The sequence below is a fragment of the Athene cunicularia genome, assembly GCF_003259725.1.
Source record: "Athene cunicularia isolate RWA chromosome 17 unlocalized genomic scaffold, athCun1 chr17_part1, whole genome shotgun sequence".
Taxonomy (NCBI): Eukaryota; Metazoa; Chordata; class Aves; order Strigiformes; family Strigidae; genus Athene; species Athene cunicularia.
In genome coordinates, this window is record NW_020799122.1 from 6,204,010 (window position 1) to 6,231,818 (window position 27,809).

The window sequence follows — 27,809 nt, forward strand, 5'->3', positions numbered from 1 at the left end:
TCTGATGAGGGATTTCAATGTCATTTATTATCTGTGTTACAGTTGCAACTGGGAACATGGGGAGTGACTCGTTCCAATTTTAGTGACAACTGTATTTACGCCCTGTGTAGAGCCGGCCGATGTAGACATTCCCAAGCCCAGGCTTTTTATAGCAAGCAGAAGCACCCACTCCACCCCCTCAAAAGCCTTTTCTAACCTCCGAAGCCTGCTCACAGCCTTGTGCTCTTCAGAACGAGCAGATCTCCAAGCTGAAGATGCCCATCATGGTTCAGCCCTCACTAAATCTGATGTGGAGGCAGCTCTTTTTCAATTTGGCTCATCCTAGTTTGAAGCTTGGCACAATTTTTACAAGATCGGTCCAGGGAAAGACATGTCTGTCCCCGGACGCTCAAGGAGTTCATTCTGATGTCAGTGGGAAGAGTGCTGATCCACCGAAGGGGAAGCAACATTAAAGGATGAAGATCTCTCCTCTTGGCTATTAGAGCATGAAATGACCTCCAAGAGTCCTGTTAAATTCTACATCTGAGCCAGGAGAATCCTTGTTGAAGCAGCGAGACCCCCATGAGCTTCTCAACCGTAGAAGGTTCCCACTGGCACACTGGCAGCGGGAGAGTTCAGGTTACGTTAGCAGTTATCACTAACCACCAGTTCCACCTTCTCCCTCTCATTTCTGCCTCCTTCCCTCTCTCAGGAAGGAAGTCAACACAGTTGCAGGGACAGAGTGCGGGATCCAAGGCTCTTGTGTGGTTCAACACCAGCTCCTTGGGGTACAAACTACATCTCCATCCTGGAAACTGCCAGCTCAGATTCTGCTGCTCAACAAATGCTGGTCCTGCAGTGGGGACTTCTTTGTTTATTTAATAGCAGGAACTCAGCACTACGTAATGGAACTGAGCCGCACACCAGGGACAAGTTAATACAGCAACAATGGCATGAAACAGTTCTATTTTTTATTCTTTTACTACTATCACGGCACGAGGCTGCTTCTCTTAACTCTTCATTTATTACTGGCTGCCATGAATGATCATTTATAAAGGAGGGCTGCAAAGAAAGAGATGCGGGAAGGTTGATGGCGATTTGCGAAACAGGCCCCGTGTAAAGGCAACAGCTGTTAAACAGAAACATGAACCAGCCTACGTATTGCAACCCCGAAGGATCCAGTTCTGAAAACTGAATTTAAAAAAAAAAAATGGCTTGGTCAGTGGGCTGAGCGGGAAGGTGGTGAGAAACCCACACTACGTCTGCTTCCCCTTCACTGCGCGTCATGTTCACTAAGGGACACGTTCAAGATGAATTCAAGTGCCTTCAAAGAAAACATCTGTGATCCAAGATGACATTTCTGCTCACCATCCATCCCTCCACGCTGCTGCCGCTTTTAGCAACATGCACTCACACAGTTGGCCTGCGTTGACGGAGAATATATAACCCAGCGACAAGAAAACCAGCATTTGCTAAGCACATCTATGCTAGCTCTAACCACTCGTGAGAAGGTCCAGGTATAATTTTCTATATAAATCCAACAAAGCTGCTGAGCTAAACCGATGCTGGAAGTCCTGAGTCAGCCCCTACAGCAGGACAGGAAAAACATCTGAAGAAAAAAGGTTCCAGTTCTCACCCTGCCTCAGAAACAAGGCTCAAACGTCTTTTGGTTATGAGAGTCTCTGATCTTCAAGAGGTATTTGCTGGCCTGGGAACAGGCTTCACACATCACCTACCTGCCAAAGCCAAGCTGGGAAAGAGGGGAGTGGGCATAGCAAAAAAGTTAAATAAATAAATAAAACATACTATATGACAGAAAGACACCTAAGAAGGACACAAAGACAGACGGGATACACTTGTTCCATGCAGTTAAATAACGAGTCAATTTTGGTGCAAGAGATCAACCACCCACATGGCAAGTGTCTCCACAAAGCCTCTTCCCTGTGCCGAAGGCTCCAGCCATAGGCTCGGCTGGCTCTGCTCCGAAAGCGGGAGCAAATCCCAGTCTGAGAGAGACCAACAGAATCACCAGTGCAAAACAGAGACACTTTTAATTAAAACCACAATGTTGGAGGAGGTGGGGGAGTGCCGCTTCAGACACCGAGCGGCCCTGGGTGCTGCTACGTGTGTGGACCTCCCCGGAAAGGAGCAGAGCCCCGAGAAGCAGTGATGGACATCAGTGGGAGGCAGGCAGCTGACTGCCACGCGACGGGGGCACATCCCAAGCAGGCTGATAAGAATCAAATAAGAATTAGCTGCTTGAAGTCCAAAACTTCCTAGCAGGACAGGTATGCAGACTCGGGCAAGCAAGAAACAGAGCTCTACGTGAGCCTCCTCGGCAGGTCCCAAGCCCAGGGACACCATCCATAGGGAGCAGTGGCTGCAGCTGCAGGGGAAAGCAGCACCTCCCCACCCTCTTTTGGTGCTGTGTTTCACATTCTTGGTGTCCCTCCCATGGATGGATGTCAACATTTCCACCCATCCTTTTGCACGGAAGCCCCATTTCCATCAGATGACCAGGAGAGATGCATTCCCAACCCTTGGGCAGATTTGGGAAACCATGAGCTTTAGCTCAGCCTTTGCCAGCCAGATGCTCCACAGCCGTTTAAAGCACGGTGATACTTGACAAAAGCCAGGCAACAGCACGGGGGGGCACAGGTGGGGACGCCTGGGGTCCCCGCTCCAGGCACTGGCTGCTAAACTGCTGCACTGGAGATGGACTCAAGTCTCAGCAAACACACAGATCTCCAGGAGTGGATCCGTTTGGAAAGCCAAGACAAAACACACAACCCACTTAAGAGGTAAAGCAAGATTTAACCCCAGTCTTCCATTTTCATTTAAAATGCAAGTTTATAAAGTTGTTTCAGGCAGGTCAAGAGATTCTAGCCCCCCCACCGCCGCCCAGGGCTGAGCCAGGAGCAGACAGGACAGTAGCAGTACTAGAAAGCTCTGCTTTAGCTCTGCAGACACCTGCATTCCACTGCCTTCATTTAAACTCTTCTTGCTCTCCCCTCCCCTGAGCGCCTGCAAGAACCTTCACAAGAGGGAGTAAGTTTGGCAAAAAGAGAATTGCAGAAAAACAAAATTCATAAGCAGGCTATTCTTTTTTCCCCCTCCCAACAGTAAAGCAATGCAGCAGTGAAAGCTGAGCAGCCAGGCTGGGGGCAGCCCCAATGCCCCTTCCGCGGTCTGCAGGAGTGCCCAAGAAAGGATCCCTGCTGTCCCTGACCCCCAGCAAACACCAGACCAGAGCCCTGTCCCCCCCCCCACCCAGCCTAGGAACCCCAAGAGAAACATCCCCTCTCCAGCTGCACAGTTGGGGACCACCTTGGTCAAGGCCTGTGGACACAACAGCTCACCCCAAACCCAGCACCAGCCATTCCTGCCCTCCTAGCGATGCTGCTGGTAGGATCTGGACCACGTCTCCATTCACTCACCTGCCTTTGAGATGCTGCTGCTGGCAGCACTGGAGGTGCCCGAGATCCAGCACAGCAACACCAGCAAGGAATGACAAAGGGCAAGAGCTCTCTGCAGGTATAACCCGCTGTCCTGGGCTCTGCTCTTAATGCTTTTTCTTTCCAGCACAAGTATATAAATGCACGTAAAGCTGCATGCTTGCCCCCTCATGCTGCCTTTGCTCCAGGGATGCCTCCCTAAAAGAGCTGGAGAACATGCTGCTTCGTGGGGGGAAATCCCTTTGCTGTGGGGCTGTCACTACAATTTATGGCCAAGCAGTAGCAACCATGGTCACCTTGTGCCACTGAGGCCAGCCCAGCCCCAGGCAGCAAAGTACAAAGGAGGAACAGGGGAGTGCAGAGGGCAGGTTGGACCCAGCGACGAACGTGTGTGAACATGTGAGGTTTTGTGCCCATTAAGAGGGAACCTGAGCAGGTGCCGCTCAAGCGGTGTCTTTGCATAGCGGTTCCCAGAGAGCCGGATCCCTCCAGGGACCTCGTCCCCAGCTCCAGAGCCAGCTCAGACCCCGCAGCCCAGAAGGTTCCCAGCTTCACCCCAGAGAAGAGGCAGCAGTGGGAAAGGAAGACCCAGGGTACCTTGCAGAAGAGATGGAGAGAGGCGGCTTTCCTTGCCCAGAAAAAGGGAGAGTTGGCACCCTGGGCTTTTAACAACCCACAGACATTCCCAACAACTTCCTTTACCCATTTCAGACCTCCCCGTGCAAGGAGAGGTGGCTGCCTACAGCCACGTGCAGGTTCACACTTCACCCCTTTCAGTGGTTTCCAAAACAAAACAGCAACAGGAAACTTCAATGAAATTCAAAAGGGAAACTGCAGTTACCACTGCCCAACACATACACACGTGCCTTCCTCCCCTCCACACCCCCTTCCTCCCGGGAAGGGAAGCAGAGGGCCTCTGCTCAAAGCCCGTTCCCATGCCCAGCGCTGTACGCGGCGGTGGCGCTGCCCCTGGACGCAGCGCAGCGGAGCAGCACAGCCCCGGCTTGGTCGCTGGCGAGACATCCCCGCGCTGGGGACATGCAGGAGGAGCCGCTCCAGGTCCCGTCTCCTGTGCAAGGCCGGCGAGTGCTTTGGATCTGTGGTTGCCGATGAGGATGTGCAGGAATGGATGGGCTGTGTGTAACGGGCAAGGTGACGAGGAGGGGGTGAGGGGAGGAGGAAGAGCGCCGCGCTACGCCTCCGCTGCCTCGACTCCTCCCGCGGCCTCCTTAGGATGTCACAGGCTGGATGGGGAGCAGGCTGCCGAACTTAAAGTGCTGGATCACAGGAAACTTCTCCAGGCACTGCAGGAGGGGAGATAAAGAGGGGTGAATTCAGGAGACATTTCCACCTTACGCACGCAGCCAAAGCTACATCCTGCCTTGGGAGTCAGGAGGCGGCGAGCTTGGGGCCACTCAGCTCAGCTGCAGACAGAAGAATCAGTCCCATGTCTACCCCCAACATCCCCGTCAGGCTTCTCAGGGCAGGAACACTCCATAACCCCATCCCCTCCCCTTCAGCCAGAGCCTTTCGCTTGCTGAAATTCAGGCCTGGAGCATGAGCAGAAGAGGCATGTTTGTGTCAGCAGCTTTCTCTCTCACCAACTCTCCTTGCTCAAGCTGATCTCTTTGAAGAGCTTCACCCTTCAAACGCTTTGAGAACTGCAGAAACCTCCCGGGGAACAGACTCTCCCTCCCCAGGACAGGGCCCACACTCTGGTTTCGAGGCACCATCCTGCAGCCACAAGGCACTGCCCAAACTGCATTCCAGATTCTCAGCTCTTTGATAGACAAGAACCAGTGACTGCTGCCATAGTTTAAGATATGATCCTATTCCAAACAACCCCTCACCCCTGAAATTCCCACCCCTCATTGCAGAGCAATGATAGAGGGAGGGTGGATCACATATATGTCCACTACAGGGCAGCTTAGCTCCGAGCTGCTTCCTCCAGCTAAGCCCAGGCTCTGCACAGGGGAGAGTCCCTTCTGCTCCCTACCCTGCCAGGGCAGGAAGGGCAGTGACTGTGGTCAATAACCACGTCAAATTTTGCCAGCACTCACCTGGCAGAGCCACTCAGAGCTCCCGCTTTCTATCATTGCAGATTCAGACTGCCCAAATCTCACAGAGAGAACAGACCCTCAGCAGTATGTGTACAGCAACCCAGCAGCTGCCTCCACACTGACACCAGCCGTGGTGGCTGTGAGGAGTTGTGCTAAACAAGGGACACAGACCCCCTCACCGTGCTGCAGTGGGGACACACCTACCAGATTGCTTGGGGCACGGCTAGTGACATGGTGGCCACCTCCTCGCTGCAGGCAGAGAAGCAATTCTTCCCTGCCTAGACAGCACGACGTGAAGAGGAGAAAAGAGACCCAAGTGCCTTGTGTTTTGGGAGGAACGCCCTGTACCCAGCCAATCCCAACCAGATCCCAACCAGGATCTGCTGCTGGGAGTCTTATTCTATAGGAGGTAGGAAGTATGTACAACCAAAGCACCGCAGCTACCAACTAAGAGGAGCCCATCTAGTCCCAGCAATTCCTCGGCACATTGCTCAGAGCCAGGCTGGATGGGATGCTGTGCTAGGCAGACACACAGCTCCCCCCAAGATGCAGACCCAGCAGCAGGAGGGTGTCAAGGTCCCACAGGCTCCTGTCTGCAACCAACAGCCTCCCAGGCAGACCCTGGGGACAAGATGCACAGCTCAGTCCTCCAGGCACTTCTTCGAAGCACAGTTCCCTCCTACCAAAGGGAGGCAAGAGCCATGTCATAGTTCCAACTCTCCTTTCCATTTCAAGGAGCCTTGTGCCCTCCGTGGGGCTGAGCTGAACCTGCTGCAGCAGGGGAGATCCCAGCTCTGGGGACGGGGAGGAAGCGGTGTGCTGCAGGCGGCTCTTCATCCCAAGGCAGGGCACAGGCAGAAGCAGGCAGCCTGCCCTCATGCTGTCTACTCAGAAGCCCAGGCCTATGGTAATCCCTTTGGAACCAGAGGTCAGACAACTGGTTCCAGCATAACTGAACTGCTCCCAGGCACACTGGAGCCAAAACAAGTTTGGAGGTGGTGAAAGTACAGCACGGCTGTATCCACTTTTGGGGAGTAACAGCCATGCAGAAAACCACAGGCCTCCATGGCAAGGCACCAAGGAGAAGTAAGTCCTGTGACCATCAGGGCACATCACCTTCAAGGCTTCGTAATGCTCAGAAATGCTGCCACCTCCCCGCACAACCACCAAGACAAACCCTCAGAGGAAGCAGTGCTGGATAACAGTGACGTGAGGGAAGAACAGAGAGAAATGAATATTGGAGATGTCGACAGCTAGAAATGTCAGCCTGACTAGCTCTAAGGAGTCCCACAGAAGACCAGGCTGGTTTGGGCTTCGAGTGAAGAGATTTTACCACCAGTGGGAAGAACAGGCATCCATTCCACTTAACACCTCACCAGCCCAAGAAGAGACAAGCAGAGAAACTTTTCCTCCTCTATCCAGCAGGACTAGCACAAATTTACAGGACTATTAGAGGTGCCAATAGACAGGACCCTCCTTGCATCACTCGTGGGTGAAACTGGTGGAACCAACACTAGCTCACTGGACAGGACAGGCTTATTTCCTTCTTGCCACCATCTTGATCATGCTGAAGGTCTGCCTGGGACTCAACTGGGGGAGTAGATTCATGCATCAAATCCAACCTTTCAAGATGGAACTGGGACTAGATTAGTTACGATGGAAAGTATTTCCTGACTGACTGAAGCAGCGAAGGAAAGGTCAGGAGACTCAAAAGCAGGCTCAGAGGAAAAACATCAAGGCTGCTGCTTTAACCACACTCTATTCTGTCAACTTCTTCACTCCCCTTTGATGGAGAGAACAAGAAAAGCCCTTGGACTTCCAAGCAAACACATCTTCACCCATTATATTATATGATAAATAGACACACTTGAGATTTCATAAACACACAGAGCTGAAGACACATTGTCTTCAGTCTACTGCCCATCCACAGACCCTGCAGCAAGCACATGGAGTGCGGGGATCCAGACTAGAGCTCCCAAGCACATGGAAGCACCCGAGCTTTCTGTTGGCCGTTTAAAGTCATCCCACTGAGGGGACAGAGAAGACATAAAGCATCCAGAATGTTTTTTTTAAATGAACCAGGTCTGGGGACTGCCCCACTCCTACTCAGTGAGAGCAGTTTGCGAGTGAGCATTTGATTTCTTCTGGTCTGCTTCTAGCAAGTGACCCCTTCGCCCTGCTGCTGTCTCCACTCAAAACCCGGTCACGGTCAGCGCCACCCGGCACCAAGCACTTCTCAGCCCCCCCAGACATGTTAAGGAGCGAAAGCCTCCATTGGAGTGTCTGATTTCACCTGATCTAATTGCAACGGGTGATCAGAGGGGCAGGGAGAAGGGAGGGGGGAAAAAAAAAAAAGGAAATCTTGCTCTCACCTTAGCCAGTCAGACAAAAAGCAACACCACAAGCCCAAACCTTCCCTCTTTACTACCACACACTCTGATCTCTGCCACAGAAAATGCCTGTCTTGAGCTGGACAAAGACCCATGTCAGCACCTGGGGGCTGTTGGCTCACTTCTGCTAATGTTGGCAGGGACTAATTGGAGAACGACTGCAATGGTGAAGCTACACTGAGCAGAAACTGCTCCAGGAGCCAGCAGCAAACCGACAAGATCTTCAGCAGTGACTGTGGGTGCCTAGCCTGAAACACCCAGAAGGACTTAGTTTGCAAAGGGTGAAGCCTCAGTGACTTTGAACATTGTGTCATTCCCAGAAAATCAGTCAAAGAGATCCTGTAGTTGCAAATGTTGGTAAAACCTGCATGGTCAGGCGCGCCGTAACTGAAAGCTCTGCCCAGCCACACTGCCGTGTCCGTGCTCCTCATCTCCCAAGCCGAGGAGGAACTGTCTGGGCCAGCAGCAGGATGGGAGACTCCCCAGAGCAGATACAAGGAACCAGGGAGAACTCAGCAGTGCCCCCTCTCCTCTGCCCATCCAGGTGAACACACACACTGTGCCATGCCAGGAGAGGACACTGCTGCATGAGGATCATGTGCTTAGGATTAGTCCTTTAAGATCTACAAATGTTCTTTGAGGAAAAAACTAAATTTAAAGCGCTTGGTTGACTCAATGTTTTCTACACCTTAGCCTAAATTTGTGTCATAACTCTTCCTAGCAGTTTTTGCATCCTCCCCTTGACACAGCTACATGTCTAGATATTTCTAGAAAGCCACCAGTACTGGATCTGGCATTTCCACACAGAATGTCATCTGCTATTCAAAACAGATCAAGGCTTCCAGAAAAGGCCGTGTCTGAAGTGAACCAAGAAGAGCCAAAGAATCTCCCAGAGGAGCTCCGAGCTGTGCTGTCCCCAGCAGGCCAGGGAGATCTGCCAGCACATGGTGGCCCCAAGACATCAGTGGACATGCATACTGCACCATGGGCACACATTGCCAAGCTCCTCCAGCCACATATGTGGTACGTGGGTGGGAACAACCATAGGGCACAGGGCATGTGGGGCACCAGGCAGGAGCACCCCAACAGCGTGGGGCATGGGGGATGCCAGGGGAGCACCCACACAGCATGCAAAGGAACTGGTCTGAAGGAAAGAGCAAGGCAGGGCTGTCGAGGCAGCAGCAGATCATGCTTTAGGTTTTAGGGGACCCCTGTTTCACTTTAACAGCACTCCCAGGGCTGGGGTCTTCCCTTCAGACACCCCAGCTCTCACACCAGCACCTCCAGCTCAAGGTTTCCCCGCAGGCAGTGTCTCCAGCCCGTGAGGGAACTGTCAGGGAGGGCAGTCCCTGAGGGGCAGCCCAGGGGCACCCCTCTGAGGAGCAGCCAGTTCAGGGGGTCGACCCCCAGCCCTGCTTCTCCTCTTTGGAGGCTGGGAGGAAAACTGAGCTGGGGGCGGAAGGAGCCAGCGGGCCTGGGAGTGACACCTCACAGATTAGAGAGGTATGTGGCCTGGAACCTAAACACAGGATGTGCAGTGCAGAGGAAGGGCTGGGGGAGGGAGCACGCCAAGTTAGGCACAGTTAACCCCTTTGTGCACTGGGTCTGAGCAGAGCTGCTCACTCAGCCCCTGCCCTACGTCCCAGCAACAGGAGCATGGCTGACCTAAGCAGAGACTACAGGGTATAGGATTAACTCCTTCAAGCACCACCATCCTCCCTGGGTGCACCAGGAAGGTGCACCATCCCTGCTCCTCCAGCGTGTTTAGCACAGCCAGTGCCTCCCTGCAGAGCCAGCACGGCCCCATCCTTCCCAGCAAAAGATGCCGCCTGTCAGCCATTCCCTCAGGAGGCCCAGATGTGGCGGTTCCTGTCCTGCTTCCTCAAGCTCAGGGTTAGCTCGAGGAGGAAGGAGAGATAAGGGAGAGCCAAAACTGCCCGGTTCCCCAGGTCAGGGCTCGCCAGGAAAGCCTGCTGGGGCAGTGCCAGCACAGTCCGGGCGGGTGGAGGGCTGCCAAGCCGGGACGGAGCTGTGGCCTCGCCGGCCTGGCACACGGCACGGACCGGACTTGCAGCGAGGGGAGATTAGTGGGAAGCGTTCAGCCTGCTCTGGGGCTCTTGAAACATGGGATGATTAAACTAAGTCTTCTCCAGCTGGTAAAATAGCAGTGTGGGGACCAGAAGGACAAGATATCAGCGCTAATTTGGAGACCCGCAACTTGCACAATGGGAAGACGAGAAATGGCAAAAGTCACGTCTGCGAGGAATGGCCGTTCTGGGGGCAAACACTAGGAGGCAGGAGCCTCCTTCTAGCCAGCAGCACCTGAATTGCCAAGGGCTCCCAAGCCACATTCAGCACAGGGCAGAGACCGGCCGTGTCGGGGCCCCCATGCCAAGGAGAAGCAGGAGAGAAGAGCTGACCCACGGTGCAGTGGGAGGGAGGAGGCGCGTGGCCGAGCAGCCTCCCCCTGCCCACGGCGCTCACCTCTGCCTTGTACATGCGGATGAGGCCCTGGTTGACCTTGGACCAGGAGGGCACGGCGCTGATGTTCCAGAGCTGGTTGGAGTGCTCGGCAAAGGGGCCCGTCTTCATCTGAAAGAGACCCAAGAGCAGGGCTAGCCAGGAAGCTCGTGCACCAGCAGTGACTCATGCTCACACTCTCTTCAAGCAAACATTCCCACCAAGCCCTGTGACCCACGCACCAGGCACCTCACTGAGCCTTCCCTCCCTCCCTCCATGCTCCCTCCTGCTGTGGCCACATCACATGAAGCCGTGGCAATCCAGCTCTCCCCCTTCCCTGACAAAATTAAGCCTTTTCTCTGCCACACTTTCCTAATCAGACCTCCCTCTGCACACCTCCCTTTTAATGACTGCATTAAAAAAGCCCCACGTAAGGCCCATTCTCCCCCCCAGTAGAGCTTGGCTCAACGCTGTTCCTATTCTACCCAGAAACCTCCCAGTGCAGCACTGCTGGGCTTTCCAAGAAAATGACTCATTCCCCATTCAGATCAACAACAAGCAGCAGCGACAACCACCGCTGCCTTCCCTGAATGCAGAGGGCAGCACAGGTTGGCAGCAGCTCCGGTGTCCGCAGCCCACTCCACACCTGCCTCTAGTAGAGGAGGGCTCTGGGGGGAGGTGGGAGCAGGGGGGACACGCTCCAGTCCTGCTCTCCAAACAGGCTCCAGAGCTGCGAGTTGCTAGCTTGCATGCAGCAGATGCTTTACATTTTTTTAATTTTTTTTTTTTTTTTTAAATATTCCAGTGTTTCTCCTCCCAGGGTGAGGGGTTTGGAGCAGGGAGGGAAGGGGGAAAGCTGCAATCAGGGACAGTTGCATGTAGATTCCCTGGGTAGTTGTCTCTCCTTCTCCTCCATGAACAAAAACAGACCCTCAGGGAGAAAAAGAAATACAACACAGCCACTCTGACTGAGCAAAGTTCCCATGACATCAGAAACCACAAGGCCGGAGCTCACGCTAAAAAGGAGCGTGGGGAGAGAGGAATCTCTTGGACTCTCGTTCTCGACTCGGGGCTCAAACAACTAACCCCTTCCCTCCACGCATGCACAGGCCTGGAGCAAGGGTGGGAAAAGAGCCTCCAAAACCACCTCTGCCTACTGCAAAAGCAAGCAAGGCCGATCAATCTGCTTTGGGAACTTGCTGCTGCCCTTCTGCAAGGTCTGTGCAGCACCAGCCTGCAGCAGAGAAAGAGAGGGAAAGAGGGGGGGGACGGACACACCAAAACACCCCACTGCTTGGAGAACAACGTGTTTCAAACCTGCTGACCTCAGGGCCAGAGCACCAGGGGAAGCGGGTCTGTAGTTTTGCCAACTGCCAGGAGAGCGCAGACGCATCCCCGCTTCCCCTCGGCGCTTCTCGTGAGCTGGGGGATGAGGGATGAGCCGCTCAGCCGTTCCCGCTCCCCTCGGCCGTGTGCGCTTTCCTTGCGGATACAAGATGAAACGCGCAGATACACAAAGCCCGACGCTACCCAGCAGAGCCGGCGTGTTATTAAGCGCAAGGATTTGGCACCGGCGGGCACCCAAGTTAAAGGCTGCCAGGGAGCTCAGCGCCAGGCGGTTCGCTCAAAGCATCCCTCCTCCTCGTACGGGAGATCTGGCTGCATGCGTTTCGACGCCAAACCTCCCTCCAGCATCGCCGCCCTTCGCAGGGGCACAGCTTGCATCAGTCACCACCACCATGCTTTGCTTCTCCTCCCTTCCCAAGCTGGAGCGAGCGTGACGCCACCGTGGCCCTCCTCACCCACAGCACCCAGTGAGGGATGGCTTGGCTATGGTTTCAAACTGGGGAGGGAAAAATAAGGGGGATAAGGGCGGGGGGAACCAAAAAAAAAAAAAAAAAAATCATCTCCTTCCAGCCACAAAGGGCAAAGAGAGAGAGCTGGGGGGGGGAAGAGCGAGAGGCAGCGAGTGCGCTGCAGTCCCGCAGTGACCCCAGGGGAACAGAGTGAGTCAGAGCAGCCATATTGAGCAGGAAATTACTCACAGACGCGGCGTTCCTGCCTCTCGGTTCCCAAGAGAATCGGCCTTTTGTAAATGGTTCCTCTGTCAGTGCCGGGGGGAGGGGGACGGCTGAGGCCGTGCTTTCCTGTCAGCTCCTTCCCTTCCAGCCGAAACCCGAGCCCTCCCTTCCCAAACCTCCAAATTTAGAAGCCAGATTGAAGCTGAAATTCCTGCTGCCTGCCCTGGGCCCTCGGAGGAGCATCTGGGCGATCACACGGCTCCACCGAAACAGCCGGGGCGTACCCTGCACCCCTTTTCTGCACAAACACACAGAGCCCTGCCATCACTGCCGACCACAGCCCCTAGCGCAGCAGGCACCGCAGAGATGCTCCCAAACCCTCCTCGCCCTCACACCTACAGGTACCACACGCACCCACAGCACGGTTTGGCAGCTCGAGTCCCAGCTGGCTCCACAGACCTCACCCTATTCAAGAACCAAACATTCATGTCCAAAAGCACCCTGCAGATTTCCCAGCAGCAGGCCAGCTTACACAAGGCTCGCTGCCGTGCCTGTGCGCCGTGCGGGGTGGTGCTGCTGTAAGGATGCCTCAGTGGGTTCAGCCTGGACATCATCTTGCTGCTACTTGAAGAGCCTGAGGTTTAAATATACACGTGGCAAACACCACGGCAGTGTATATTCATATCCCTGAAACGTCACCCAGGGGCTGAGAAAAATACCTGCTCAAGAGAATATTCTCTTGGCTGAAAGAAAACAACCTACCATGGTCGTAGCTTGCTGAAACAAAACCTGCTCTCATGTCGGTAAGACGTACCAGACCCACAGTGGGAACTGTTATGGTGATTGCTACATCCTTAACATCTTTAAAGGAGAGCTGTTTCCAGCTGACAAGCTCAGAAGAAAATAATATCGTTCATTTATTAAAGTCTTTAATCCCTTCTATCTCTTTCCCTGCTATTTTGTTTTGTTGTTGATTTTGGAGAGAAAGCATTTGGAGGACACATGAGGCTGTCTCAGCCCCCCCTAGTGGCAGTAACAGCCTTCCCAGGCATTTGGGAGAGAAAAAACAAATTTTAAAAGCAAAATCTTCACAAAAAGGTAACAGCGCCTGCATGAAGAAGGATTGAAAACACCATGCATTTGATAATCCAGGTTGTTGCCTTTCCTTAGCGGCTCACACCAGCAGGGCCCGAGAGGAGGGCTCCTTGCCACCAGGTGGCACTCAGGAACTCAGCAGAAACACTGAATTCCAATATTCTCAACAAATGTGCAGAAAAAGAAGTGAAATCACTTATTTAAAAAGCCTACTAAAAAGCGAACATTCTGCAGGCAAAAGAAGAGTGACCTGAAGAAGCAGTATGGTGCCCTGTATTTTAAACTGTACTGTGTATTTTAAACTTTGCTGTGCACTGCAGAATTTTCTACACACATGTCAAGAGATGAATGTTTTTATGTTTTTAAGAGGTTAGTGCACTCTCTGGATATTAGAGGCCCAAATTAAAGCAGGTCTTAGAGCTCCATGGCTCCTGCTTTCCTGTCCTCGTCTTGATCCCTTTCGTCAGCACCTTTTTACTACCTGCGGCATGGTTTATCTCTGCGTTAAGGGTTAAACCCTGTGAGGTGCTAAGTACCAACAAACCCTACTAGATTCAGCAGGACCTGACACAGCACCTCCCGGGGTCTGGGCCAAAGACTCCTAGGAAAACTTCCTACATGAAAGGCTAAGTTCATATTCCGTAACCTCCCTTCTCATCTATCACTAAATTAGAGGCAAAGCGGGGGGGGCGAAGCAACCAGAACAAAGGGGAAGAACCACACTCTGCCCTCCAAAATTAATCCCATCAACTCTCTCTTGCCAGAGACAAGAAATTCCTCACAACAGAGCATGTGGATCTTGCTCTCCCTGCCCAAACAAGGGGGCCAGATCATCCACTGCAGCTGAGGGCAGAAAGCTGTGAGCTCCCTCATTGAGAAATACTGCCCACGGTTGGCAACGAGCTGAATATCCCCAGTCCCTCACCCAAGGGCCCTCTAGTGCTTGAGCAGAAACACGGGCCCGAGAGCGTTGCCAGGTGGGTGAATCTCAGCACCATCTCTGCTCTGCATCATTTGCAAATAAGGAGCATTTAATGGGCAACTCTCTGGGTAAAATCTGCAGGAAACCAAGCTGCACGGAGGTTTGGGAGCCTGCCCTGAGCAAGGGAGGCCCAGGGCCTGCCAGGCAGCACCCAAAGGCTGGAGGGAAGGGAGGTTATCTTGGCAAGCCCAGCTGTTTTGCAGCTCCGACTTCATCTTCCTCACATACTTGCAGGCACCAGCCTTCTCCATTCAAGTTCCCACTGACTGATCCAAGGTTATTTGTTTGCTCTTGTTACAGCTCCCTTCAGCTGCAATCCACAGCCCATCTACCTTAATTATACTTTCCTCTCAACATCCCTGTCTCAACTCATTCAAGGAGAACACCTCAGACATGCAACAATGGTTCATTCGCACAGTTCCATGAGAGCAAACAAGAAAAGGAGGAAGAGAAAACCACAGCCAGAGCCAAGTATCTAATGTCAAGAGAACCTCCCTGTGGGACAAACCTTCCAGTCCTCACCTCTGTAATGAAGAGGATGCACTCCAGGAACATGAAATCCTTATGGTTTTCATTTACCACCTTCTCATCAACAAAGTGTCGAGGCTCCAGATTTGGATGGTCTAAAAAGAGCAAGAGACAATAGGAAGTAACCTGTGTGGCACCCTCCTTCTGAGATCAAGTTCAGTCAGGTCTTGTCCTGCCCCTTCTCCAGAAGAAACATGATCCTCCCATCAGAGCTTCTCAGAAATCAGCACAGAGCTGTTCCCTTCCATCTCATCTCCCACTTGAGTACCTCAGCTGTGAGAGCACCTGGTAAACTCCCCAGGGCAGAAAACGTGTCTTCTAGCACCAAAACCAAGACTCTCCTTTTAAAAAGCTTGCAGTCATTGCAATACAGACAGATGTACTGCACAAGAAAGCCTTCCATCTCCCGACCTAACCAACTAGCTTTATTAGGAAAGTTGATTAAAAAAAAAAAATCCAAGCCCCAAGCAAACTTCTGCTATATTATACACAAATCTGACATATTTGAATTTAAAAGTCAGTCCCAAGCCCCATCATCTTTGCAACCTAGACAGACAGGGCAGGGGGCAGGCTGGGACATGAGAAGATTTTTATTAGTACCTATCAGCTGAGAACTGCCCCATATGAAAGGTAGAAATTGGAAGTCATCCAAGCCCCACACGCCCTGGCTGCCAGCAGGTTCCATCCTGTAGGTCTTCTGAAGTTTTCGCATCACTTCTAGGTACCTGAGACCAAAGAGAGAAGGAAGGGTTAAGACAAGGCCTTCTTGTCTTCACTGACTTACACAAGGACAAGAACAATCAGTCTGGAGAGGGACACAACTCTCGCTTGCAAGCAGGACCAGCACATACAGCACAGTACACAGAATATATATTCAGCTCCTTTGACAGAGAAAGCAGCCTGACAGTAAGTATAGTAGCAAATATCAGCACTTTTTAAAAACTGGGCTGTGTTTTGTCTACATCAGATCCACTAAGAAAACAAGTGGCAGGGGTTTATTTTATCTGCAGTGTCTTAAGTTGGTGCAGATCTCTCCCCACTCCGCTGTTGTTTGAAAACACTGACATTTCGCTCTCCTTCAACAGCTTCCAAAAGAGCTCAGAAAGCTTTCCACCTTGCAGCAACTACTACTTCCACTTTTCAGGTGGAAAATTAAAGCTGGAAGTACTATTGAAGGAAATTGTTTCCATGCCACCAAACAGTGATACAGCTGGGATTAGATCTCTCGACTCCAAACACCCATTCCACCAGTTTCATCACTACAAACTCTACCTCCTGGGCTGGAAACACATCTAGGAGCAGTGGAGGCCTGCCAGTTTCATAGATGTTTGGGTTTTTTAATGCCTGAAGAGATATTAGATCCTCTGATTAGATCTTCCTGTCCATCACAAAGCACAGAGCTTCACCCACACACCTCTGCAGAGCGCAATAACCTGTGCTCAAGTTAAGTAACTTTCCAGAAAGACACTCAGCCTCTAACAGACTAGGTGCTACCACCTCTTTTGGAGATAGTTAAAATGGGTCACCACACAGTCCATTAAAAAGTACATCTGCCTCCTAATTTTATTTAAATTTGTCTTCAGTTTTCCCATTCTGCCCTTTTTCCCTAGGTTAGCAAACTCTTCAGCACTCACGTTCTCAAATTATGTACACGTTTTTGTAGAAGGCCCTTATTTTCCCAGCTCACACCCCAGGAGAAGGCTCTTAAAATTTCTTACTCCCAAATTGTTACGAATGGGTGGAAGAAAGGGGGCACAATCAGCCCAGACTACGGGAGGAGCCTGGCATGCAGAACAGGCAGTAACAGCTCACATCTCAGCTGGAAGGGGACACTGTCAGGGACCTGCCCTCAAACAGCCCAGTGCTTCCAATACTTCTCCTTCCATTACCTCACCTGTTAAATACTTTAAAGACAATGGCCATCTGGTCATCCACTCTGAGCACACCGATTTTGCAGAGGCAGCAGAGGAAGGCTGCAAATGCAGCTTCGTGCCCTAGAGTTAAAAGACATGAAGAGACGTGACACTGGTGTCTCTGGTCCCCAGGACAAGATTTCTGTGGGCCCTTCAGGAATCACATCAGTCACAGCCTCATGTCAAGACCCCCATGCCTTCTGTCCCTATTAATGCCATGAGCTGACAATATTTCATCCCCACGCAACACCCACCCAATCACTCATAAGGTGATTATTAACTTTGAGAAAATAAGTTCCTGAAGAAAAACAGCTCCAGCACTGGGCATGCTGGGAGAAAGGCAGGGTCTTTCCCAGGAGCTTGGCACAGCAGGGGAAGCGTAGCACCGCAGAGTCATCTGCTTGGGAGATGCGAGGGAACCTCACATCTGCAAGTAAACAGATTTCCTCCCACTTCAAAAATATCTCGGTGTTGGAAGGATGCAGATCCCATGACGCTGACAGGAACAGTCTGTCCCAGAAGGTACCAGGATCTCAGGCTGAGCCTCTGCAGCTTTGTCCCCCAGTTAACAGCAAGGAAATGAAACAACCAGCAAACCCAGAAATGTCTTTTAGTGAAAGGGACCACAGAAGAAGGGAGAGTACAAGATCAGCAGATCCACGCTGTGAAGAAGTGCAGCTCCCAGTGTGGGAACAAAGTGTACCTACAGTCTAGCCACTGTGCTAGGACATGGGCCTCTGGCCTGGGACACACAGGAGGGGAGGAAAGGCTGAATTTCCTTCCCCAAGCTGACAGAACCCCAGCCAGCAGATCCCTTTCCAAAGACAACATCTCCCCCTGGTGCCAGCGAGCCGCAGCTCTCCTGGCAAGCACTGCACAGCCTCCAGCTCTTCATCCTTTTACCCACGTCCTCCTCGTCCTCTCCCTGCCCAGGTCTAAAGCTGTGTTTCCTCACACCCACAGCCCTGCTCTCCGCCTGTTGTTGAGGACACACCTGCTCTCCAGACAGAGGAGCAGAGGACATAGAGGATTTTGGACGTAGTCTAACTAAAGCCAGTGTGGTTACTTCAACCCGCAATTCAGTATCAATTTAGGTGCAAAATGCTTCTACCTTCAGATTACAAAGTCCCTCTATAAACAGCAGTGTCACTTCTAGGAAGCACCAGACCTCAGGACACCTCCCACTGAATACAAACTTGGTTCCCACTGTAGTTCCAATTCAAGCAATTGTATTTTATCCCTCTAAACTGCCTACTGCAGATCAGCAAGTACAGGACTGCTGTATGCGGTAAAGCAGCTCCTACAGCTTATCCCAGAAGGGCTTGCACAGCTTGGTTCATATTTCCTCAGCTGAGACGTGAACAGGGTGTCATAGGTCTGGCAGAGCCCTGCTCCCAGCCCCAGTTCTCTCAGTCACAGCCCACAGTAGACATAAGGGTGAGGAGGCCCCAGAAGGAAGATGCTTGTTTCAAGCTGGCACTCAAAATACCAGCAATAAGACATCGAAATAAATGCAGCACCAGGCCCCGAAGGGTCACTGCCCGAAGGAGCCCAGCCTCGCCAGCACGCGTGCCCGGGTACCTGTGCCATAGTCAATGCGGGTGGAGTTCCCCACAGATTCCTTCAGGTACACGGCCACTTCTGGTGCAGCATCAGCCAGATGCTTGGGAATCACTGTCGCCACCAACTTTTCTGCTTCCTGAAAGACACAAAAGAATCCCTTGAGTGACTGCAGATATGTCACAGTCCCCAGGAACAAGTCACCCTCTGCTCAGGCGCTGTTGCAGAGTGGGAGCTGCAATGGTGCACTCCTACAGAGGACAGAGCCAGCATAACAGAGGAGCAAATTCTCTTGCTGAAGAAGTCAACTCCAGAGATGAAGCAATTCAGGGAGAGCTTGTCCTGACATTTACCCAGGCCACATGCATCCTGGAGAAAAAAAAGCTTCACCATCCCAGTACATCAACCCAGTTAGCCACTAAGTCATCTCCAGGACAAAAGCACTATAGAGCAGCAGACCACCTGCAAGCTCACTGCTGCTGGGCCTCCAGAGCTCGGTGCAGGGCAAGTGCTCTGAGCTAAAGGAAGTCAAGCAGTTTCACAACCTTCCTCTGATTGTGTGTGTCACCCATCAGCTAGCAGACACAGTGAGCAGTTACAAAGCAAAGGAGTTCTTTGGCCTTGAGGAGTCCTCATGGCTCATCCAGGACTTGGAGACCCAGCCAAGGGCATTTACATGGCCCGTACACTCTCATAAGAGAAGACAGCACCAGATCAGGGATAAGTGATGGATATCAAGAGGTGGACCCTTCACAGCTTATCCAAGCAATTCCTCTGTAGGCTGCTTGGCTGCCACACAGTGACAGAGCCATTCTGCTACTCCTGCTGCACACACTGCCCTTCTGTAGGAGCTGCATGTAGCAGCTTTCACTACACGTGAAAGACAGGCTCACCTGGTCTAGTTTGGCGTACCAGGTCCTGAAGGCTTTGTTCCCAAAGCGAGAAGGTTGATCCACTGGTGGGGTTTCATCGATCCACCTGTCAAGCGTGTTCAGAAGAGCCACCAGCTTTTCAATGGGCTACAGAGACAAAGAGGATGAGGGGTCACGGTGACATAAAACAGAGCAGTCCCTCAGGGTCCGACATCTCTGCCCTAGACTGAAGTTGTTAAAGCCCACACCATTCTTCCCGAGGGTGACAAGCAGAAACGGGCTGTGCCAACCTTCCCCAAAATGCAGAGGGGCCAAGAAAACCACCCCTCCCCTCAGAAGATCAGTCTAGTACAAAGCCCAGCCTGAGGCAGGCTCTCCAGTCGCCCACACAGTCTTTCATGAGCTGTAACAGCACTATGCTCTAAAACCTCTGAGAGCTACAGCAAGCTCCTAGCTGTAGGGCTCACAGCGCTGAGAGGCAGGGAAGTGCTATACAATTCAGGGATATGCAACACGAAACTGAGACTCTGCATTGTGAGGTCCTGCGTTCCCCCTGGGATAAAGCACAGCACTTACTGTATATCCTCACCAGTGACTGCTGATGTGATTGAAGAGGCCCTCCTCAAGGCCTCTAATCTTTGTCCTGAAGTGTGTCTTAGGAGTCAGGATTAGCAATGACAGTGTTAGCGTTTGTGCAGCACCCAGCACAGCAGGGCCTAATGGCTAGTCAACCTTCTCACCATGATTCTTGTTGCTTCAAACTCAGACTAACCAGACTGCCACGGCAGCTCCAACCCAGGGACACCCAGTGCACGTGGCAAAATACAACTTACCCAGGTTGTACCTACCCAGGGGAAGAGGCAGCCTGGTTTGCCTACCAGTGGCCTCATTAGAGCAAGCATGAGAAGCTCTTGGCTCTCAGAGAAATGTCTTAATACAAACACAAAGCTGATGGGAACACAAATGCAACTGCAAGACAACAGAGTCACCGTTCTTACCCCCAGTGCTGGAAGGAGGATGTGAGGAACCTGTGTAGGATGTACGAGAGCAACTGGAGACAGCACTGCTGTGGCCATAAAGGAAAAGGAGAGAGGTGCAACAGGCGATACAGCACAATGTCTCAAGCTGTACTGTTACGACCAGGGCTGGCCAGCACATGCAGCCTCTCCTGTGCCTTGACCATACAGCTGGGGAACAGCTACACCCCACACACCAAGAAGCAACACCATAGACACACTTTAAGCAGCTCCAATCAGTTTTAGGAGGCTCTGCTGACAACTGGTCAAGCCTGCCAGAGGCTCAGGGATTCTCCTTGCCCATCTCCAAGCAGCTGGAGAGCCGTCAGCCACCACAGCAGCTGGCCAGGCCCCGGGCAATGTAGGCTCCTCTGTCTCAAGAGGGGATTCCTCCTTCAAGGGGACAAAGAGGACAGCAGAAGCAGCGGCTGGTTTGACTTTGCTGGAGGCATCGACCGTGTGAAGCCGGCTGGTCTCCTGGGCTGTGGTTCAATTCTTCACGTTGCCTGCTGGGAGGACAAGGAAAGAGCCGAGCCCAGCAAGTTTCTAGCCCTTGAAGTGCCACTCGAAGGGGGTGGGTGGAGAGACAGGTATGGCAGAGCCGTGCTGCTGCTGAACCAGCTGCGGATCGCTCCCCATGCCCCCCACTCCCAGGGTCTCACGGCAGACACAGCCTCCCCCAGACAGCAGCTCCTCCAGAGCCAAGGACATGGTGGGATCAACCAGTGGAAAGCAGGACCAGGTAGGGGAGGCTGGGACCTCAATATCCAGCCACTGAGCCAGGCTAGAAACTGTGACCGAGGACAAGACCTGAGCACACCAGGAGCACAGAACACTCGAGTGCCAAGGGAGGACATGGCAGGTCAGAAGCTCTGGGTTCACTGGGAACACTGCAAGCTGGAGCCACTAACGGGCCAGCGCTCCAAATTCGCGTGGACCGAGGCAGCGTGACCTCCTCTGCTTCAGCTCCCTGCTGCCCCAAATGCTGCAGAAACCCAGCATCTCCCCACTGCACCAGGCCAGGTTTGGACTCAGCTCTACTTCCTGGCTACTGCATTCCCCTCCAATTAAGCAACAGTGTTCCCAGCACTGGGTTGCATTAAATAATTAAATCGTGCTGGTGATTTATCCGCCGGCACCAGCAGCTCATTACGAGCAGCCACCGTATTTCAAACCCCTCACAGTGAGCACTCGGCGCTGCCTGGATAAATGGCTGGCAAGGACCGGCTCCTTCCCCCTCCCCAGATCTGCCCGCAGGCCTTGGGGAGCAGAGTCGAACCTCCCCTTCCCCACTCGCTTGCTTTAAAGGGATTAAAAAGCCCAGCCCCACTGAACACGGGAGATCAGGACCCAGCTGCTGGCTCAGCCACGCCAATAAATAATTAAAGAGATGTGGCTCGTTCTGGGCTCAAGCCCTTTGAAAAGGGGGTTACTAAAGGAGCAGCTTCCCATTGTCCGGCAGAGGAAACTTGTGTACCCAGGGCTGACCCCAGCAGGGGAGAAGGAGGGGAAGAGCATTGCTTACGGGAACACAACCATCAGCACCACCACAGCCTTGTTTTGCCTGGCTGGGTTTTTAAGCTCTATTTTTGCTTTACCTTTCCAATGATCAAAGCAAGGGCAGCCTCCCCACCCCCACTCTCCTTGCTCTTCTCGTTGTGCTGATTTTGCATCCCCTTGACCCTGAGTCTACCACCGGTCCCAAAGGCAAACCACAGAGCCTCCTGCAGAGCAAAGACCTGTCAGCATCTCTCATGAGCAGGGGCCAGGCAGACCGAGGTGCTGAGAGGGCATCACGGCAGCCAGAGCTGCTCACGGGGACCAAGCCTGTCCCTGTGGGGCCCTGTTGGAGGGAGGAGCTGCTAAAACTGGGGCATTTGCTGCTTCTCCCGCTCCCCTCCTGGAACCACTGCAAGCCACAAGGCCAGCCAAGATCCCCCAGTGCATCAAACTGTTTCAAGGGAAGGCCTGCTCCTCACATGGCCAAAATTAACCTTCTCCTTGCTGCACTGCTCCTCTGATCAAAGCCACAGCTTTAAAAAACTGCTTTCAGGCTGCAGCCCCAGCAGTCGTTGCATGGATCCCCCACGTGAAAAACACTCCCTCCAGGAGGAGAAGGCAGGTCACAGACTATCAGTCATACAACCTTGTGCCAGACATAGCGTCTACACCAGTCCTAAACAACAGCTTCGCTATCACTACTTGTCAGATGCCTCCAGCAAAACCCCAGACAGCTCCATGCAATTTTTCAGTACGAGCAGAGCAAGCTCAGCAAGTCTCAGAAGGGGCTCAGCCCCCAAAGGATCCCGCTCTCACTCCAGCAGACAGTTTGGTATCGACACAGGCTACTCTGGAAACCATTAAGCTGTCTCTTTTCAAAGCAGAGCAGACCATACTTTTTTTTTCTTTTTCTTTTTTTTTTTTTTCCTGTGGCAAAGCAATACCGGTAAGTCGTGGAGAGGATACACATTCAGCAGAAAGGATTCCAGGAGGTCATTTGCCAGAGGAAGGCGTCCCCAGCATTTGATCAGGGAAGAAGATGGGACGGCACAAAAGCACATCAGCAGCAGGTACAGCAAAAGAGAAGAAAGCAGAGCAGAGATGCAAGCAGAGGCCACAAGGGGCTGAGCCTTTAAAAGCACAGATAAGCAGTTTGATCTACAAACGAACGCGCGTGAACAGGCAACCTCATCAACAAGGCAACCCTGGGGATGCTCCACCTGTGCCTCAAGTCACAGGCTTCTGCTCTCCTGAGCGCGCAAGGAATGAGACATGTTGCCTGACGCTTCCCAAGCAGTCAGCATCGTGTCTCTTGTTTATCACCCCGACTGGGACCGCATGGACACAGCCCAGATACAGCTTTTCCTAGATAGCTGACAGCTCAAAGGAGTTGGCAGAAGAGGTTTTGTGGGTTTTTCCCCCTTTGTTTTGCTTATTTTTAATGCTTTGTTTCCCTAGAATTGCTCTGTGAATGGTTGGGAATGAGCAAGATCAGGACAAAGACAAAACTCAAAGGTGAAATGCAAACAGTAGAAAGCAAGAGCAGCATTTGACAGCAGTTTCTGCTGAACTGAAGGAACAAAAGGTGGACACAAAGCCTGTTAGGGAGGGATTCATTATCCCTCATCCCCCCCATGAACTACCAGCAAGTTTCTCATTCACACACTGGCTGCTAGAAGGGAAGGCTGGGCTTAACAAGTCTGCTTCAGACATAAATGACTAGGTTAAAGATCATCGTGGGTTGCCTTCCCGCACCAGAATAAGCTATAAACACACAGGGCCCAGCCTGCTTCCCATTCCACCTGGATCTTTTGAGACCATTCCCAGCTTTCTCGCACAGCTGTGCTAAGTTTGAACAGTAAAAACATCCCCAAGAATCTCCTCATTGCAATGCAGGACAAGGGAGGGGGATCCAGCGTGCAAGACAGAAGTGAAGCTGGTGGCCACCACGTGCTCTGCAGATCCCAGCAGCACCCAGAGGCCCCAGGCCAGCAGCAACTCCAGTGAGGATGTCTGTCCTTTCCCACCCAGGGACAGGGAGACAAGTGACTTGCCCAAGGTCCCACAGAAAGGCAGTGGGAGAGCAGGAACAGTACAGACATCTCAGCCTTTTGCCTGCAACCAGGAGGGAATACCACATCTTCAAAACATCAGTGGTTGAAGCCAGACTGAGAAAACAGGGCCAAAACACAGCCTTTCTGCATCCTCCTTTTCACCAGCAGCATAACCCAACTGCAGTTATTCTCCCTGTCTCCCAGATAAACTGCCAACTCATTCCTTGCCTAGGAAATATTCACTGTAGAGTAAAATAAAAAAAAAAAAGGAGAAACAAGGGATCCAAAAGTCTTCTCCTACCTCTGAAACTTTGTATTCACAGGTCAGCTTCTTGCCCCTGACACCTTCATTCAGAGTGAGGATGAAGCCCATGTAATCTGCATAAGCCTGCAAACACACCCGAGAGAGCAGGGTGTTAGTGAATGCCCACAGTCTGTTTGAACATGCAGCGCAGCATGGGAGCACTCCTGCACGCCAAGGGAACCTTTCCCAGCACACAACACTGCTTTCTTGGAGACACCCAGGGTGCAGGGCTTACTGAGAGGTTACTGCTATTTTCAGCAGACCTCAGAGGCAGATGGCAATTGCACTAAGAACTCTGCATCACTGTAAAAATTACAGAGAGGAGAATCCTAAAAAAAGCTTGCACTGCCCCCAAAATCCTTCCCTCAGCTCCCTGCCTCCTATCAGGTGAAATTCAAACTCCTTGGCTCTGCAGTCTAAGCTGTGAGTAGACATCCTGCTCTGCACTGCTCCTCCCAGACCCACACTGTAATCTCCTCTTTCCTCCTTTCATTCTTCTCCCATGCTCATGCATGATGGAGAAGCGGGAGACAGCCCAGGCTCCTCACTGACCTTCTCTTTAAATGCACTGCTTTTGAAGCATCATACCCAGTGCAGCTCTGTCTTTGTAAACACCAGACTAGCATGCTCCCACCTCTCCTTCCTCAGGCCCCTCCTGCACAGAAATCCTGACCAGGAGCAAGTCCTTAAACCCAGGAGACTTAACAAAGGAAGCTGCACTCAGAGGTTTGCTTGAGATAGGGCTATAAGTTAAGCTTCTCTTAAGACACCACAGATCAGTCATCAAGCGAGAACTTGCTCCTAAGAGGTGGGACAAGTCTGAGCTAACACACCAATCCCTCAAAGGCAGAGACGGGAGAACATGCCTGTTCCACCAGCTCCACACACACTGTAAACAAAAATTATCCAGGAAATTGAAGGCCTCGGCTCTAGAGCCCCTTCCAACACAGCAAGGTGGGAAGGCCCCAGGAACCAACCCAGCCAGATGCTATTAGATGGCCAGGCAGCAGGGCCATGTTCAAGCCAAGTTCAAACAGCAGTGGTTAAAGCCAGTTTTGATATCATGTACAGGCTAGGTATGATTAAATAGTCACCAGCTTCTCGTCTAGCTTGTCGGGAGGGAGCAGTAATGATTTTTAAGCATCTCTGGTTTCCCTCAGCCTCTGGGCTCTCCCTGGCTCACTCCTTTGTCAGAGCATTTGGCTGCCAGACTCCACACCTCACTGTCAAGTCATTTTCCTACAAACAAGCAGTGACTCTTCTGCTTTAAAACACAAATCAATTAATTTCCCATTGCTTGCCGAAACCTGCTTTACCTTGTGGCTGTTTCCAGACCAGACCTGGATGCCACTGAAGCATAATAAGCACTTACCAGTTTTCCCTGACCCCAGAGCCATACCTGAGAACGCTTCCACTTGGCCATGTCAGAAACCATGTTTATCTCCTTTTTGGGGATCATGAAGTTCTGCTGGAGGGGAGGAGCCACCTCCTCAGAGGTGCCTGGGAGATGTAAAAAAAGAGGTAAAATAGAGGCAGTGGAGAAGAAATCCTCTAGCTTCCTTTCTTAGAAATCAACATTCATTTCTCAGGAGACAGGAAGCAAACAAATCCATCCCAGCTTGCACCAATATCTCAAGTCCTCCTCACCAAACAATATCCTCCCCATTCCCGGATAATTTACTTCTAAGGACACTGCAAAGCTTCAGAAAATGGCATTATATTTGGTTTCACCACTAAAGATGCATTTCTCATCCAGACAGAGAGGTTGGTGCAGGAGATAACAAAGACAACATCCAGCTAGTTTAATTATTTCTGTCTAGTAAAGATAAGCCTCAGGTTGCTCTGAAGCACTGTGTTCCCCTAACAAACTAACTGTGCCTTGTTTTTAGGGTATTAAGCATTCCTTTAATGAGGACAACTGCAAAGACAAAGCTGGAGCAATTCAATAGATGGCAGTCCAGAGCCACAGCCCCCAGTCCAGGCAGCACAGGGGCTTGGAGTATGCCAGGACACAGCCTCTTCCACGTGGCAGCCATGAACATCTTTTAATTTTAAAGCTCTCTCAGATGTAATATTTAGTGCAAATGCAAATTGTTAACGCATTAGACGGGCTCTTTTTCCCAGCATCCGAACCAAGGACCCAACGCTACTGTAAGGGTGACCCCTACCCCACGCTCTGAGAGCTCTGCTCTCAGCTGGCAGTCCCGCAGTGGGACCCTGCAGAGCCAGAAACACTCCATGACATTAGAGGTAATTTGCATTATGCTCCAGTAAGTGCAACTTTTAACAGCAAGCAGCAGTGCAGCAGACCACTGTTAAGGAAACTGGGTGCTAATGTGAAGATAAGAATTCTGTTAGAGTCACCCAGGTCATCTTCTTCATCCTAGAAAATCTGAAGGCATTTGCTCAGCACCAGCCACCCTGGCAACACCTCAGTGACTGCTCTCCACACTACAGCAAGTTCAGGCACCGGATCCATAACATACACCACCAAACTCCAACTCCTTAAAATATTATTAACTACATTTACATAGAAAATACTACACAGAAGCATCAGCAGCCTTTTCTGCAGCAGAGCAGCACTGCCTAGCAGGCAGACCAGGGAAAAAGGAATCCAAAGTCCCAGGAACCACTCAAAATCTGCTACAGACTTGTCACATAACCTTAGACAGTGTCATTTAACTTCTCTGTCTCTTGGGTTCCCCATCCACAGAGCAAATGCAGTCTCATCACCTGCCTTGGGAGTTACGGTGCTTGGTTCATTTCTGCGCATAAGTTCAGGAAAATTTGTGGTACAAGGATAAGAAGAAGAACACACGAGGAATTTAAATGAAAGATACGCATCCCTCTTCTGAAAATTCAGCACACAACTCACAATGGCTAGCATCCGAACAACAGAGCTCTTATTTTAAAAGAGCCTATAACATGAAAACAATTAAAAACTCCAGAGCAACGGTGTAAAAAGGCAAATACTGACTTGTCCATTAACACAGATGATGCATAAAGACCAGAGATGCAGCCAGGGCAGTGTCCTGGACCAGGGGGATCCAGGTGTTAGCCCAACCTCTGTCTCATCACAGAACTTATTTAATGTCTTTGCATTTATTTCTGAACCATCGCTTCTGACACACACCCTGCATTTCCTCTTGGGGAGGAGACCACAAATACTCAAGGAAGGAAACACAATGAGGGCTGCAGAGCTTACAAGACTATAAAATTAATACAGATGCAAAAGTCCAAAAGTAATGATGCAACAGAGACAGGAGCAGAACGGATTAGTTTTATGATGAGAAGCAACTTGAACAAAATAGACACTTTCAGTCTTATTCTCGTGGTGTGGAGAGGGGAATCAAACTCAGCTGAGACGGACTTACCACACCGGCAACCACCGCCCATCTCAGCAACGGGAAACAACCAGAAAAAAATGGGCTACAGATGACAGGGAGCCCCAGCTCCAGCTCTCCGGCAGCCTAAACCCCGATCCCCCCCGGGATACGCAGGACGGACCCCCACACCGTCACCCCTCACAGGACAGAGGGTCCCCCCGCCCCATCGGGGTGCAGATCGCGCAGGGAGCTCCAGCCCAGCCCTCGCCGTCTCGGGGGGATCCGGCCCGCACC

The 27,809-nt window shown here is 51.8% G+C and overlaps 1 protein-coding gene across 1 annotated transcript; it reads right to left on the minus strand.

Annotated features, from left to right (window-relative positions):
* On the minus strand, positions 1 to 25,711 carry PTPA (protein phosphatase 2 phosphatase activator). The gene is made up of 9 exons (XM_026860306.1): positions 25,589 to 25,711; positions 24,187 to 24,273; positions 19,337 to 19,462; positions 18,465 to 18,582; positions 16,865 to 16,964; positions 15,571 to 15,695; positions 14,965 to 15,065; positions 10,369 to 10,476; positions 1 to 4,738 (listed from the first exon to the last, which is right to left on the minus strand). The coding sequence occupies exons 1-9, from the start codon at positions 25,646 to 25,648 to the stop codon at positions 4,664 to 4,666; spliced, it is 900 nt and encodes a 299-aa protein (XP_026716107.1). The 5' UTR covers positions 25,649 to 25,711; the 3' UTR covers positions 1 to 4,663.
* Positions 25,712 to 27,809: the final 2,098 nt, after the last annotated feature.